Genomic DNA, 15,932 nt, shown 5'->3' on the forward strand with positions numbered 1-15,932 from the left:
ATTAAGTTACTAACCCTTGTGTGATATATTACATGTAAATCGGTGAACAATGTATTAATGAACTATTAATGAAATATTCTTAAAATAAATAGAATCATAATGTTGAAACCCATAAGTATTTTGTTATAATAATAAGTTACTAAAATTCTTCGCTAAATTAGTATTATCAATTTGTATAAGTGTCCATATGTAATCTATTCGTTCAAGCATGAAAAGAAAAATTACATGTAATTTTTACCCTTTCTAATTAATTCACGAATTCAACTTTGCATAATAATTAAGAGTAATTATATATCCTTTTAAATAATTGTTAACCGGCCATGTCATGTGTAGTTGGGGATTATGTAAATGGGGGTTATACGACACATGACAATTGTGTAGGAAAAAAAGGGGTTATAGGGGTTATATGACTTCAGTGTGTAGTGGAGGGTTATGTAGATGTGGAGTTATATATGTATGTGTATATATATATATATATATATATGTGTGTGTGTGTGTGTGTGTGTGAGAGAGAGTGTTTTCTTCTTTGGCGCTGTAGTAACCTTCGCGGGAACAAACTTTTAAAGCCATAGTGCCCTGGGACAATGTACCCTGGTGCTATGTTTGATTTTGACGTTATATACTCTTCGACTGCGAAAGGACTAAAGATAAGGATTTCTTCTACTTTAACTTAAATTATTGTTATACTTTTACATTTCGGGCCAATAAAGAAAGGCATCAGAATCAATTGAATTTTTTGGTATATAATCTCCTTTGCCACAATTTTGGCTTATCTTCGTTCTTTTTTTGTTTGCTATTAAGTTTTTTTGTTCACTTTGAAAAATATATCCTCCTCTTCCTCCCATTCTTGAGTTTCAAATCAAATCCGAAAGAAAAAAAAAAGAAAAATGGTGGTGATACAACAACATGAACATTTCTTAACTCTTATAGATTTGAATCCAAAATATCCACACGACGAACCGGTATATGATGATGAGAAAGATTTGATTAGCCATCAAGTCTTTCAACGTTCATGTGATCGGTGTGATCAAAAAATCACTTTTTTCCATAGGTATTACTATAAGTGTAACCAGTGTGACTACTTGCTACACAAATCGTGTTCAGAGCTTCCCATAACATTAGAACATGCATCCCATCCTACACATACTCTTTCCCTCTTTCAAAATGAGTCACAACAGAAGTGTCATGTGTGTGAATGTAACATTTTGAAAAAACAACTTTGTTATTATTGTTCTCCATGTACGTTAAACATATGTTTAAATTGTGGTAAGAACGAGGCACACCACAATACTATTTATCACCCTAGCCACCAACACCCGTTAATTCCCACAAATAGGGAGATTTTGGCTATGTGTGATGCTTGTGAGAATGAACATAAAGGGGTATATTATCAGTGTATAACATGTTTTCTTCCTTTTATCCATAGGGATTGTGTTTTTGGTTCCAAAAGGTTGCTAATTCAAGACGGTACATTTGATAAATTCTTTCATACTCACCCACTTATCCTCACCTTTGGATTTCCGAAAGTAGACCAGCAAGCTAAATTTTATCCAAGATGTAGGGTATGCGACAAATCCTTTTCTTATAAAGAAAATCTTTGGGTCTATAAATGCGGAAAATGCAGATATTATGCCCATTTTGGTTGTGCATATTTAAGAAGTGAGACCTCCAAATCAGGTAAATCTAATTCTTACTACTCACTATTATGATGGGTTAATTGCACGAAAAATGTATGGGTTATTGGACTTTAATAATCCTAAGTTTCACTTGTTGGCCGATAATAATCTCAACTTTAAAATTTCCTTCCAACGATCCCAACTTGTAAGAATTTAGCCCTCATTGATCATTTTATAACATATAAGAATTTGGTCACCTCAATAGATTAAAGTGCATCTGCAGCCTCCTTAATTGAATTAAGTGCACATGCAGCTTAAAAAGAATTGATTGAGGTCAAATTCTTACAAGTTAGGATCGTTGAAGGGAATTTTTAGAGTTGAAAATTTTATCGGCCAACATGTGAAACTTAGGATTATTAAAATTCAATAACCCAAAATTTATCATACTTTTTCCACTAATTGTTGTATACAATTTATGTTAGTTTTTAGGGTGTTGCTATTTATTTATTAACCTTCTTTTTGTTTTATTTTTAACGGCAAACCCCCTACTTGTATAGTTGTTGTACTTAATTAATTTGCATCCAATTTTCTTTCAGTTGCCCGTCCCATTTTTTCGATGAACCAATCACCACTCAAATTATTTTTTTTTTAAATAAATTTTCGAAAAAAGCTTTTTTAATACTTTTTCTTAATATTTTTTTATTTATATTGTTATTTAGAAATTTGCAATTGTTTTTGATTATCTTCTTATAACTAGTTTTATCAATTATGTTAAAATATTACGAGGAAGTATTTATAAGACATCAAAAAACATGCAAAAGAAAAAGTGTTTTTAAAACAGACTAAATGTATAAATTGTTACATTAGGTATTAGGTAATATAAAATTATAGTACGTGTTTGTTTTATTTGGTGCAACTATTTGCATATATACGATTTAAGTAACTGCAAAAAAAAGTATGTTATATTTTGATGCAACTAATTACCAATTTTATAAAAGTCTTTTTTCTTTGAATATCTTATGATTAATATATAAATATTTAATAACCAAGTACTGTGTGTACTATATATCAGCCGCAAGACGTATAATTTCAGAAAAATATGATCATGGTGTTCTCCATCTCCCGCTCTCCGAACAAAACCTCGAAAAAGTCATAGACTTCTTATTCAAAGAAAGGAATTACGAGAGGAGCATAACTCATGATAGTCATGAACATCCGCTAATTCTTGTGGAGGCACAATGCAGTGACATTACAACAATGACTGAAGAGGACTCATTATGCAATGCATGCTTGATACAAATCATGGAGAACACGACGTTTTACAAGTGCAAATTTAATGGCCAAGGATGCAACTTTGTTCTCCATGAGTGGTGCACCCGCTTGCCTCCTGAATTAAAAGGCCACAAATATCACCAAGAACACACCCTTCTTCTCTCGCCAAATGAAAGCAATAAGTTTCTTTGCAATTGGTTCATGTGTCGTGCCTGCAGTCATCGTTGCAATGGGTTTGCTTACTCGTGTGTTGAATGTGATTGGAAAATTGATGTTTGGTGTGCATTCATACCTCATAAAATCAAACATAAATCTCACCCAAATCACCTACTTTCAAGAAATTACGAGTATGATAGACCTAGTGAAGACGACTATTGTCGTATGTGTTTGTCCGGTTTCTCGGAGCGCAATGAACTTTCATTCAGTTGCAAAGCTTCTGAATTTCATCTACATGCTGGGTGTGCTTTGTTATTACCAGAGACAATTAGGCACAGGTACGACAAGCACCCGCTGAGCCTAGCTTACTCCCCAATTGAAAACCATGAGGGTGATTATTTCTGTGAAGTTTGCGAGGAGGAACTTAATCCTAATGCTTGGTTCTATCATTGCCATGAATGTGTCCAGTCCATACATACAACTTGCGCTCCAATATTAATACCTCAAAGCAAACCATACCTTTATGGTGGCTTAAAGGCTCCTGCGCTCCTTCAAAAGGAGAGAGGCATTTATAAACCTGAATATCACCCGCACCGTCTTTCATTTACACTAGGAAGTGGTCATTGCACCAAGTGTGGTGACCACTTCTGGGCTCAATATATCTTCGAGTGTTCAGAGTGTAAGTTTGTAATCCATGCAAGATGTTTAACATAGTAGTACCTCATTACTTGAGGTATCAATAAGAATTATCTATCTGTATGTATTGCTGATAATAAATCATGTTTATATATAAAGTGTTTTAACATTTATGATTCCTAATTCCTTTTATTGCATAAAACTGGTTGTTGTTGTTGTTTGTTGGCGACGAAGTAAGCTTATTAATTAGTCCGATGATCAGTTGGAATTTTTAGTAAAGACGGAATTAATTAAATAGGATCTAATTATTATATCTTCTTCATCAAGATCTCTAAGTGTTAAAATTTAAAATTACTATAGTGCAACTTCAAATCCTTTTTGACCTGAATGTTTATTTGACTTAGAGGTGCACAAACCGGTTAATTTTAATAACCGGATCGGTTAACCGGTTATACCGGTTAATTTGACTTTTTGACTTTAACCGGTTAATGCTTTAGCCGGTTAATGCTTTAGCCGGTTATTACTTTAACCGGTTATTTTTTTAACTGGTCCGGTTAATTACTTTAACCGGTTCGGTTAATTATCCGGTTATTTTCGGTTATTAACCGGTTTTTTTGCCTTTTTTTGAATTTTTCGCTTATTTTTTCGGTTAACCAGTCTATCGGTTAAAAAACCGGTTTAAAAAAAAACCGGTTAATAACCGGTTATTATACTAAACACTTATAACTGGTTACTAACCTACGGTTAAATAACCTATGGTTAAATAACCTATTGAACCGGTTATTCCTAAATCGATTATTAACCGGTTACGGTTTCGCTTAATAACCGGTTACGGTTTCGGTTAATATCGGTTAAAAATTTTGACTGATCTAAACCAAATACTCCCTACACTTCACTTTTGATTAATCTTAAAAGAACATTAATAAAACGAAGTTTGCATCCTTGTATTTTTTTTTTTTTTTTTGGGGAAACGAGGAATCACCGGGCAAGTAAAGAATGAAAGATCACAAAAAAGAACTAAACTAGACCCGGGACATAGGCCCAAGATCTACGTTAGTTCCAAAAGAAAACATAAAATGGGCTAACCTATACAAACCAAACCACCTAAGCCCATTTCTAAATCCTAGAGGCCAAGAGAGGCCCATTACATAAATCCAAACTCTACTACAAAAACTAAAAAACATAAAAAAGCCCTACCCTAGTATACACATTATGATCATGCTCAACTTTCTACGATTCACGTTTCGGCCCAAGCATAAAAGTCCATATGGTATTCTAAAGCCCAAATTCTTCAATAAACAATATCCAAGCCCAAACGAAAACATTCAGCCCCATGTAACAATCTGACTCCAATCTTGACCAACAAAAATCTTCATAGCCCACTTCATAATGACCCATATAGCATTACCATTCAATTCATTCTTCCTCTGTAGGTTTTTGAGCCCAAACACTCATTTATTGATACAATCTCTCGGCCAATATTTGAAGCCCACAGAAATCCGTAAAAGGCCCAGCTTTTATTAGTCTAAATTAGTACCTGTTGACTAATGAAATTCAATCCATCATTCCACTTTGGGCTTACAAACCAACTGGTATCAGAATAAACCCCTGAGCCCATGTCGATCTTTACAATCCCCTGACTTCAGTGGCGGAGCTAGCCCAAAAATTCAGGGGTATCCCAATTTTTTTTGGGGGGATTAGAAGTATCTTTTATATAAAAAAAATAAAAATTTTACACTACATAGACGAAATTGAAGGGTATTTTTACACTACGAATATGGAGTTGAGGGGTAGCCCGGGCTACTCCTCTCGTACATTGGTTCCGCCACTGCCTGAGTTGGTGTTTCTCATGACCCAAATATGGCTGGCTCAATCTTATTACACATACAGTTGAACCTTGTGATTTTTATCGATGTCATCCCTGGCCCACATGTAGCTGCCCCGCTGAAATCTTCTACTAGACGGCCCAAAGCTAACAATCCAGTTAATAAGAACAAAAATATAAAGGGTGCAGGCCGAAAGTAACAAAACCCAATTCTCAACATCTTCAAAAAAATACTGAAATATATCAATATCTTTATCTCTATTGGGCCTTACATAATACCTTATTTCTTCAATCATTAATCATGGCCCAGACCCCCTTTCAAACCGATACACAACCAAAACCATATACACAATATGCGTGGACAAAGCTTCTAAAGGGCGGGACGGGGCGGCCGACAGAGTATGTACATATAGAAATTTTTTGGTATTTATATTTTCAACCCTCCGGTTTTATAAAAATTTTTAGGTCCTGTGACTTTCGCCCCCCGATCGGACATCTCAAGCTTCGCCACTGCATACACGAATAACACCCAACAAACTAATGTAACATTGCCCTGACCATATTTTTAGAACTTTACATATATTATATTGACTTTAGCTTTACATATACAGTTGAACCTTGTGATTTTTATCGATGTTATCTCTGGCCCACATGTAGCTGCCCCGCTGAAATCTTCTACTAGACGGCCCAAAACTAACAATAAAATGGTAATTGGTTGTTAAGAACATTTGATAGAGGTGACAATGTAAACTCAATGACTTTGATGGGTAGATTTGGATTATGCTTTATCTCTAGCAGGTCAAGCACGTGAAACTAAAATAATGATAAAAAAAAAAGAAACATGTTATATGGGTTGGATAGGTTGGAAGTCTTCCAAAATATACTTTTTTGTGCATTAATTAAAACTCCAAAATCATATTGTTATTGAATTGCATAGCTTTTTTAATCGTATTTGGCATGCTAAATTCTTATTACAATAATAAGCAAATTGCAAAGAAGCAATCTGGGGAGAAAGGTAACACATCCTAACTTAGAAAACCTAACATTCGATAACTTAAACATACAAAAATAAACTTATGTTTGCTTCTTTGGCTCCTCCCATAGAAAATTTGGAAATAAAGTTACCTTCCTTGAAATCAACGATAGGGAAATTTCTAAGAGATTTCTGTGTCAACCCAACCAGTTTTGATTCGTATAAATTTAAAAGTACTCGTTTTGACATGTTAGCAACTGACCGACCCACCCATTTCCCCTCCAGATGATGACATGCAGCAGAGAAAACAATGCTTACTCCCCAATTGAAAACCATGAGGGTGACTATTCTGTGAAGTTTGCGAGGAGGAACTTAATCCTAATGCTTGGTTCTATCATTGCCATGAATGTGTCCAGTCCAGAAATACAACTTGTGCTCCAATGTTAATAACTCAAAGCAAGCCATACCTTAATGGCGGCTTAAAGGTTCCTATATTGCATAGGAAGCCGAGAGACTATTGGCGTACCTAGTACCGGTTCTCTACCGTTTTTTACCTTTATATATGGGTACTGTAACCGGTATTTTTGGTATCAGTACCAATTCTGTATCGGTTGGTACCGAGCTGTTGTTCATACGGTAACCGTGATCAGGGATGAGCAAATGGTACCGGATAGAAGCACTGAATTTCCGAACCAAAAGATTTCCAATGTCAATTCGGCACCAACTTTTGACGTTTTCTGTATTAGTCACGGGTTTTACCTTCACGTACTGATACCGAACAGGACCGTACCGGTATTTTCGATACCAGTACTGGTTCGATACCGGTTGACACCAAGCTTATCCCAACCCCTGATATTAAAAAAAGATAAAAGTTAAAAAGTAAAGAAAATAACTATTATATTATAATATTAAAATAATAAAAGTAGTAAAAAGACTGTATATTATTATAATATTAAAATCATTATTCATTTCAATTCCTTTATTAATATTAATTAATTAATAATATATAGTAATGTAATAAGAGATTTATAGATAAAAACTTGAAAGGTGTGTATATACATACAGATGTGGGTTCACTAGAGAATGACAAAAAAGTAGGAACCAAGGAATCGTAAATTTTATATTAAAAAAAAAAACTCATTTTTACACAACATTTTTATGATCCTTTGCATATAAACAGATACAAAAATGTCGTATTAGAAAACAAATTAATAAAATAAAAAAATATTTTTCGCATAAATGAGTTTTATGCGTGTAAAATCCATCGTCCCGATTCCCTATTTTTTGTGGCTCCCCAATAAACCTCCTACTATATATAAATTTATAATCATAAAATTTTGTATCCCTCCTTAAAAAATGATTGTATACGTACGTATATGAGACCTGTGTTGTGGAGGTTCGCATGGAGCGCTAAGCTCCGCCACATGAGCAATGTGGGTGTGGAACACTGTGCGTCGTTGGGCGCTAAAAGGGCGTGGTGGACACAAGGGTGAGAGTTTTCATGGGTGTGGAGGATAAATAAGCATATATATTTCTAGTTTTAATTGAATGAGCAAATCACTAACCTTGACATCACCGGTTATCTTTTTTAATATATGTAGATTTACTTACCCCTTCACATTCATATATATGTATTAACTAGGTTTATACCCCGCGCGCGTTGCGGCGCGCTACGTAGCGTTGGTTCAAGATCGCATTCTTGGCTTTCTTCATCTAAAGTGGATCGAGCATGGTGGTGGTGCGGCAGGGTATTTCATTTCTAGGTAAGAGTCCATGTAATTTGATAGTTGAATGTTACTTTTAGCATATGCAACAAAATGGACCATCCTTTTAAATTAATATGATGATTACTTAAAGACAATAAGAGACTTGCAAAAACTGATAAATGACTCACCTTTGCCAACATTTTCTTGATTCCTTTGCGACATCTCATGATTAACAACTTGACAGTAACACGGTCTATTGAACAACTTATAGATCTCAAAATTCTTTGACTGCGACTGGGCTTCCATTTCCACCTCCACCTCAACCCTAGCAATCCCTCTCCTAACAGAATTGGAGACAAATAGGAGAACATTGACCTGATGACATTGATCTTCACCAGGATCAATCAAAAGTCTGCATTTAAAGGGGCTGAGTAAATCAGAATCGTGAGTGATAACCCGTCACTTCCATGTTACAAAGGTTAAACATTTATATCAAGATTTTGCAGCTACAAAATATGGCTGTATATAGAGTAGTGTGCAATTTCAGTGGTCATCAGTGAAACCGGTTAATCTATTAACATCTCATAGTTTAGATAGTTAGTTATATAATTAGAAATAATATTAGACATGGCGGTTATGAAGTTGAAGGACCAAAGTTGACAAAGTGGAAGTTGGAAACTTCCATCAATAACCGAATAGGTGTGTCTCTACACACACACACCCATTCCAATCGATACAAGGCAACAAGGGAAAGGACGCGACTGTTGATCGAGTGGACAAGAATCATCACACCTCTTCATGATTCAATCACAACCACACATCCAAGAGACACGACCTTTCACGAAGTGACACGTCTATTCACTCGTACCCGTAGGAAACTATAAATAGGATAGATTGATTTCATTTGTAAATTGACTCTCAATTCAATTCACTTGTACATACATTCAAGATTTGTATTTATTCAATCAAGGTTAGTTTGTGTTTATTCGTTCATTGTTATATTCATTGCTCGTTAAGAAGATTCTGGGCAACAGTGGTATCAGAGCCTAGGGCTCAAATTCGTTTCGGGAAGATAATCATCAGGCGGGTGGTTGAATTCCCTGACAATTCTGATCACGCAGGAGGCGTTGATTGGGTTGTTCTTTGTTAAGTTTTAACATCAATCGCATCAAGCGGGTACGATTGTTGTTCGTTCGTTAATCGGTCATCAGGAGGGTGTTCGATTTTTGATCCGATCATCACTGAGGGTGTTTGGATTCTGAGTTTTTTATTAATTCAAATCACGGCAAGAGGCTACGATTCGGGTTAAGAAGACGGAAGCAAATCTGAGAAGTTTGTATTCCGGTTTGAAGAAGCAATCGCAAATCTGAGAAGTTTGGGTTGTTTGAAATTTGCAAAAGACACAAAATCTGAGAAGTTTTGTGATATCAAAGCATCAAGAGGGTGTTCGGTTGAGAAGTTTAAGTCGCAAATCAAGCGGGTTTGGGGCTGATTTTTTGGTTTGTGTTTAGAGAGTCGCGAATCAAGAAGGAAGAAAAAAAAACGCAGCCAAGAGGGTTGTTAAGAAAAGTCAGAAAACGTGCGGTGAATCACGATAAGAGAAGTCGGTCGGTTCGCAAATTCCAGGTTCTACGTTCTATTTTTTCTGGAATTTATATAAGATTTAGAGACTGGTTTGATTCCGTTAGAAAGTTAGTGTGAATTTTTTTGGAATCATAGACTTCGGTTTTAAGAAAAAACCAAAGTATAGAAAGTGAAAATTGTTGGAAAAGAAATTATGGCGGATTCAGGAGGAGCCTCTCCGTCAAACGCGGTAGTAATTAGAGAGGGTAGTTCGTTCTCCCAGTTTCAGTGTCCTATTTTTAAGTCTACAAATTATACAGTATGGGCAATCCGTATAAAAACCATTTTGAGGGCAAACGGATTATGGGAAATGATAGAACCAAAAGAAAATACGCAAGCGGATGAAAAGAAGGATATGATGGCGACCGCTTATTTATTTCAAGCACTACCGGAAGATATGATAATACAAGTTGCAAGTTGCAAGAGTGCAAAAGAAATTTGGGATGCATTAAAGACTAGACACATCGGTGCAGATCGAGTGCAAAAGGCACGTCTTCAAACGCTCAAAACAGAGTTTGAGATGTTAAAGATGAAGGAGGAAGACACTATCGATTCGTTCACTGCAAGACTAAATAGTATTGTCACGAGGGCAAGTGGTCTTGGATCAACTTTTGATCAACCAACATTAGTACGGAAACCTCTGAGTTCTGTACCAAAAAGGTTCGTTCAAATTGTTGCAACCATTGAACAATTCGCTGATTTAGAAACAACGACGCTAGACGAGACAATTGGAAGGTTGAAAGCCTATGAAGAAAGGACCGGTTTGGTGGATGAAAACCCGGTATATAATCAAGAGAAACTTATGTATACGCGACGCGACAAGAACTATGGTCGTGGAAGGCGTTTTGGGAAGAATGGACAAGGAAGGTTCAACTCATCGCAAGACAAATGGCGTGATGGAAAGTTCAAACAAGAAGATGATGATGAAGATTCACCACATGATGCTTACAAGAGTAGAAGCAACCAAAGGAAGTTCGGGAAGGATTTAAGCAAGATAAAATGCTACAATTGCCAAAAGTTTGGTCATTATGCCTCAGATTGTCCTGAATCAAATCAAAGAGAAGAAGAAACAAATCTGGTGCAGGAAGACGATGAACCAACTCTCCTAATGGCAATCAAAGAAGACTGCAACGATCTACTACAACATGCTCATGATAAAAATGGAGAAGTGCAGGATGGCAAGCAAGACATGGAGAAAGATCAAGGTGCAACTTAAGGATGTTCGAGATTAAGGGGGTGAATGAAACCGGTTAATCTCTTAACATCTCATAGTTTAGATAGTTAGTTATATAATTAGAAATAATATTAGACATGGCGGTTATGAAGTTGAAGGACCAAAGTTGACAAAGTGGAAGTTGGAAACTTCCATCAATAACCGAATAGGTGTGTCTCTACACACACACCCATTCCAATCGATACAAGGCAACAAGGGAAAGGACGCGACTGTTGATCGAGTGGACAAGAATCATCACACCTCTTCATGATTCAATCACAACCACACATCCAAGAGACACGACCTTTCACGAAGAGACACGTCTATTCACTCGTACCCGTAGGAAACTATAAATAGGATAGATTGATTTCATTTGTAAATTGACTCTCAATTCAATTCACTTGTACATACATTCAAGATTTGTATTTATTCAATCAAGGTTAGTTTGTGTTTATTCGTTCATTGTTATATTCATTGTTCGTTAAGAAGATTCTGGGCAACAATCAGTAGTATATGCTAAAATTATCCCAATATTCTAATCACATAAGAGAAGAAAAAATAGGTAAAAAGAGTTTGGTATGTTCTTTCAGACATTTACAAAAACACCTTACCTGCATTACCTCAGGGGCAGAAACGTCAATTAGTTTAGTATCTAGCAAAACCCACACAATAAATCTTATATCATATCAGAAAAATACCATATATTTGTTCGCAGATTCTTCCCATTGGGTTCTCATGTCATTTAAACGGCTTCTACTTGCTTCCTTTAGAAAGAACACCATTTTTAAATATAAGAGTTCTATACTCCATTCAAAAAGAGAATTATTTATTTAGTGATTAATAGTTGTGATGTACACAACATATTGGATACTTTAATTAAATAAGAGTTGAAATAAAAAAGAAAACATTAAAATGAAAATTTTGTACCACTGAAAAGAAAGTTAAACATGAGTGTAAGACTACATTGACGGTGTATAATTACCAAATGACCCCTACCCTATTCTTCTTAATCTAATCATCTTCTCCAAATGCCATTTTTTCCTGCTACTCCCGTGAGAAAAAATCATCATTAATCATCTTCTCCAAATGCCATTTTTTCCTGCTACTCCCGTGAGAAAAAATCTCTGATGAGTAGTGTTTTTGGTTTTTTTTTTTTTTTTCATCCATTTCATATACTTGCTTCAACTATTCATTATTTCAAGGGGGGCGATGTTAAAATTTCATGGGGGGGAGCACGGGATATTCGCATATGATACGTATAATACTAAAATATAAAATTTCAAAGGGTGTGCCCGCCCACCCAAGGGTGGCAGTGGGTCCGCCCCTGTGAATAATTCTTACATCAAACCTCCATTAACCTGAGAACACCAAAATAAAGCTAGTGAATAAGAAGTTCAAATTAAACAGATGTTGCTAAGAAGACCTTACATGCCTTTCATACTTTCACTGGCTTTACTATTTAGAGATTTTAAACCGTACTTTGACCAAAAAAAAAAAAATATATAAATCCAAGTTCGGACCATAGACACCATTCTATGTCGAACCTAATCATGGTCCGTTCAGTGTAGACCACTTAATGCAAACCCTGAATCATAAATCATAATGAATCTCTCAAAATTTATTCTTACAGTAAGACAACCGAATAGACACTGCCCTTTAACTTCAAACTATAAATTCTCATCAAATGTGTACAGTTTAAAATTGCATCAAAGGTTAGCGTAACCAATGAAATGCTAATCACTTCAATGCTTAAATTTAAAGTACTCATGGAAAGTCAAATGTACAGTAAGCTATGATTTTTATCAACAATACTTTAGTTAATCTTAAACCACAAAAATAGAAAGCCATGAACTGATGTCTTTGCTGACAACAATTAGTAGGTCAAAATTGATAGTCAAATAAAAAAGGCTTAAATAAAGATCCAACAACAGAGTCTAAATCTAAATCTAAGTGAAAGCCAAAACAATGTTGCCAGCAAACTCTGAGTTCTCTAATAGGATCAAAAATATCAATGGTTTGCTTGCTTGAAGAGAATATTTCATCAAGTTTTAATATATGAACATAAAAATATGTTGCTTACCTCTTTCAGATTATTGATTCGCAGTTCTAGATCATTGCAGTCCAACGGTGCTTATCTTCAAGCGTACCTGCGATCGAAGTGAAGAACTCTGAAATTGGAGCCTTAATTTACTAAAGCATACTTGTTGGAGCCCTAATCTCAAACGAAAAGCACAAACGTTCCACGATAATAAAAACCATTTTTATTCGCCTGAATCTAAGCCGGACTTGACTGAACCGAACGTATCTGAGATGGAGTGGCCTGTTAGCACAGCCACCACCACTGCCCTGTCGCCACTGTCGCCGGCGACTCTCCGCCGTCACCGGACTCCACCCAGTCATCGGCGACCACCACAATTAGCAAAAACCCTAAAATCAGTTTTATGTAAAAGAAACAAAACTTCCCGAGGCTTAAATAGAAATGACACTTACCGTATACATCATACATCATGGCTTTCGGAGTTCCGAGGCACCACCGTCGCCGTCAACCATAACCAGCGTCAACATCATCATCTTCGATCATGTTCATAGCTGAAGAACCAAAAAACCGTGGTTAGGCCGAAGCCTGTAAACGAGAGTTTGGATCTTGTCAAAAGTTGAGAAAGGTTCCTGCAAAACAGAAAACCGTTAGGCTCGCCGCAGAGATGGGAGGGCCCCTCTGCGACCACCCTCCGGCGTGAGGATAAGTATTTGTGAAGAGAGAGAAAATAGAGAGAGAAAGTAAGGACGGAGGTTCAGAAAACTGTACTTGGTTTTTTACCTTTATATATGGGTATTGTAACCGGTATTTTTGGTATCAGTACCAATTCTGTATCGGTTGGCACCGAGCTGTTGTTCGTACGGTAACCGTGATCAGGGATGAGCAAATGGTACCGGGTAGAAGCACTGAATTTCCGAACCAAAAGATTTCCAATGTCAATTCGGCACCAACTTTTGACGTTTTCTGTATTAGTCACGGGTTTTACCTACACGTACTGATACCGAACAAGACCGTACCGGTATTTTCGATACCAGTACTGGTTCGATACCGGTTGACACCAAGCTTATCCCAACCCCTGATATTAAAAAAAGATAAAAGTTAAAAAGTAAAGAAAATAACTATTATATTATAATATTAAAATAATAAAAGTACTAAAAAGACTGTATATTATTATAATATTAAAATCATTATTTATTTCAATTCCTTTATTAATATTAATTAATTAATAATATATAGTAATGTAATAAGAGATTTATAGATAAAAACTTGAAAGGTGTGTATATACATACAGATGTGGGTTCACTAGAGAATGACAAAAAAGTAGGAACCAAGAGATTTATAGATAAAAACTTGAAAGGTGTGTTTTTTTAGTCGACTAAATAATATTTTTTGACGCCCGTTAGGCCCGTACGCGCCTTACGGACGACGTCGACTAAATAATATTTTTTTTATTATTTAGTCGACGTCATCCGTAAGGCGCGTACGGGCCTAACGGGCAACGACGGACTTAGTTTCGACGCTCGTTAGGCCCGTACGCGCCTTACGGACGACGTCGACTAAATAATATTTTTTCTATTATTTAGTCGACGTCGTCCGTAAGGCGCGTACGGGCCTAACGAGCGTCGAAACTAAGTCCGTAACGACAAAACACTTTAAATAACCTGCCAGAATTTTTTATAACCTGCCTAAATTTCAAAATATAACATTTCAAAATATGTGAAACTGTTTACACCGAAGTTTGATATATACATAACAAAATACATTACAAAGTTTGTACATACATAACAAAATGATAAAATACTACTGTTGCTGCTCCTGATGCTGCTGCTGCTGCTCCTGATGCTGCTGCTGCTGATGCTGCTGCTGCCGCTGATGCTGATCCCAGTCCGCATCCGCAATGAAGGGTAGTGGAGGTAACCCGTCATGCTGTCGCTGCTGCTGCAGCGCCGCAGCCACCCACTCTAACAAATAATTGTTTCTGTCAACGTTTCGAAGCAGCCGCTCATGTGACGGGTCAGGACCGGGAATAACATGGCGTGGGAACTGGGGCGCCCCGGGTGGTCCACGCGGCTGTGGTGGCTGCGGAAGAACGGCGGCCGGCTCATGCGGCTCCGGCGGCTCCGGATCCCGCGGGGGATAAATCAGAGGGAACTCTTCTGGCAGTTCCTTAAGCTGGTATTGCGTGCCGTCCAGATTCTTTAACCGCTTCCCGCATGGAAAGTCTTTGGTAATATGCATCCCGTTTATTGTGTTCATCCCCATCCGCTTTGGCTGTGCCGCCGGGCCTACACGGCCGCGGTCGTTCTCCGGATGATAGCCCAACAAATGGGCTATCTTGGTCACGTAAGCGCCGCCGAATAGCATTCCGCGCTCCTGTCGATGATGCGCGGAGGCGAAATACTGCGCCAACCCGTAGGCGAGAGCGCACGGCCTCTTGTATAAGAGGCAATACAAAAAGAATAAGTCACCACTCGTACACCACTCCCGACTTTTGTTTCAAGCAGTGATCGAAGTGGAAATCATCTTGTGAAAATACCTGCATAAATGGAAACCAGTCAGTAAATAATAATCAGACGACATCGATTAAATGGAAACCGTAAGTCGCGTAGGTCCCTAACGGGCATTTAAACGGCTGCAAACGCAGCCGCAAACGGCAGCGATTTCGCTGCCGTTTGCGGCTGCGTTTGCAGTCGTAAACGAGCGATTAAACGGCTGCAAACGCAGCCGCACACGGCTGCGTTTTCGCTGCCGTCTGCGGCGGCATTTGCAGCCGTAACCGGGCGTTTAAAGGGCTGCAAACGCAGCCCCAAACGGCTGCTAAATCGCTGCCCTTTGGGGCTGTGTTTGCAGCCGTTTAAACGCCGGTTTACGGCT

The 15,932-nt window shown here is 37.2% G+C and overlaps 1 protein-coding gene and 1 long non-coding RNA gene across 2 annotated transcripts; one reads left to right on the plus strand and one right to left on the minus strand.

Moving 5' to 3' along the window:
• The first annotated feature begins 789 nt into the window (after positions 1-789).
• Positions 790-3,858, plus strand: LOC110894064. Its single transcript, XM_022141233.2, has 2 exons — positions 790-1,677; positions 2,689-3,858. The coding sequence occupies exons 1-2, from the start codon at positions 888-890 to the stop codon at positions 3,756-3,758; spliced, it is 1,860 nt and encodes a 619-aa protein (XP_021996925.1). The 5' UTR covers positions 790-887; the 3' UTR covers positions 3,759-3,858.
• Positions 3,859-5,775: 1,917 nt separating this feature from the next.
• On the minus strand, positions 5,776-13,502 carry LOC118484786. The gene is made up of 3 exons (XR_004874467.1): positions 13,101-13,502; positions 8,373-8,596; positions 5,776-7,327 (listed from the first exon to the last, which is right to left on the minus strand). It is a non-coding gene; the product is annotated as an uncharacterized LOC118484786 (long non-coding RNA).
• Positions 13,503-15,932: the final 2,430 nt, after the last annotated feature.

Source organism: Helianthus annuus, chromosome 12 (assembly GCF_002127325.2).
Source record: "Helianthus annuus cultivar XRQ/B chromosome 12, HanXRQr2.0-SUNRISE, whole genome shotgun sequence".
NCBI lineage: Eukaryota > Viridiplantae > Streptophyta > Magnoliopsida > Asterales > Asteraceae > Helianthus > Helianthus annuus.

Bases quoted from the DNA above. Each gene is read 5' to 3' on its own strand.
- LOC110894064 (XM_022141233.2), top strand. From the start codon at position 888: ATGGTGGTGATACAACAACATGAACATTTCTTAACTCTTATAGATTTG. The intron at 1,678-2,688 runs GTAAATCTAATT...ACTATATATCAG, and splicing joins AAGTGAGACCTCCAAATCAG to CCGCAAGACGTATAATTTCA.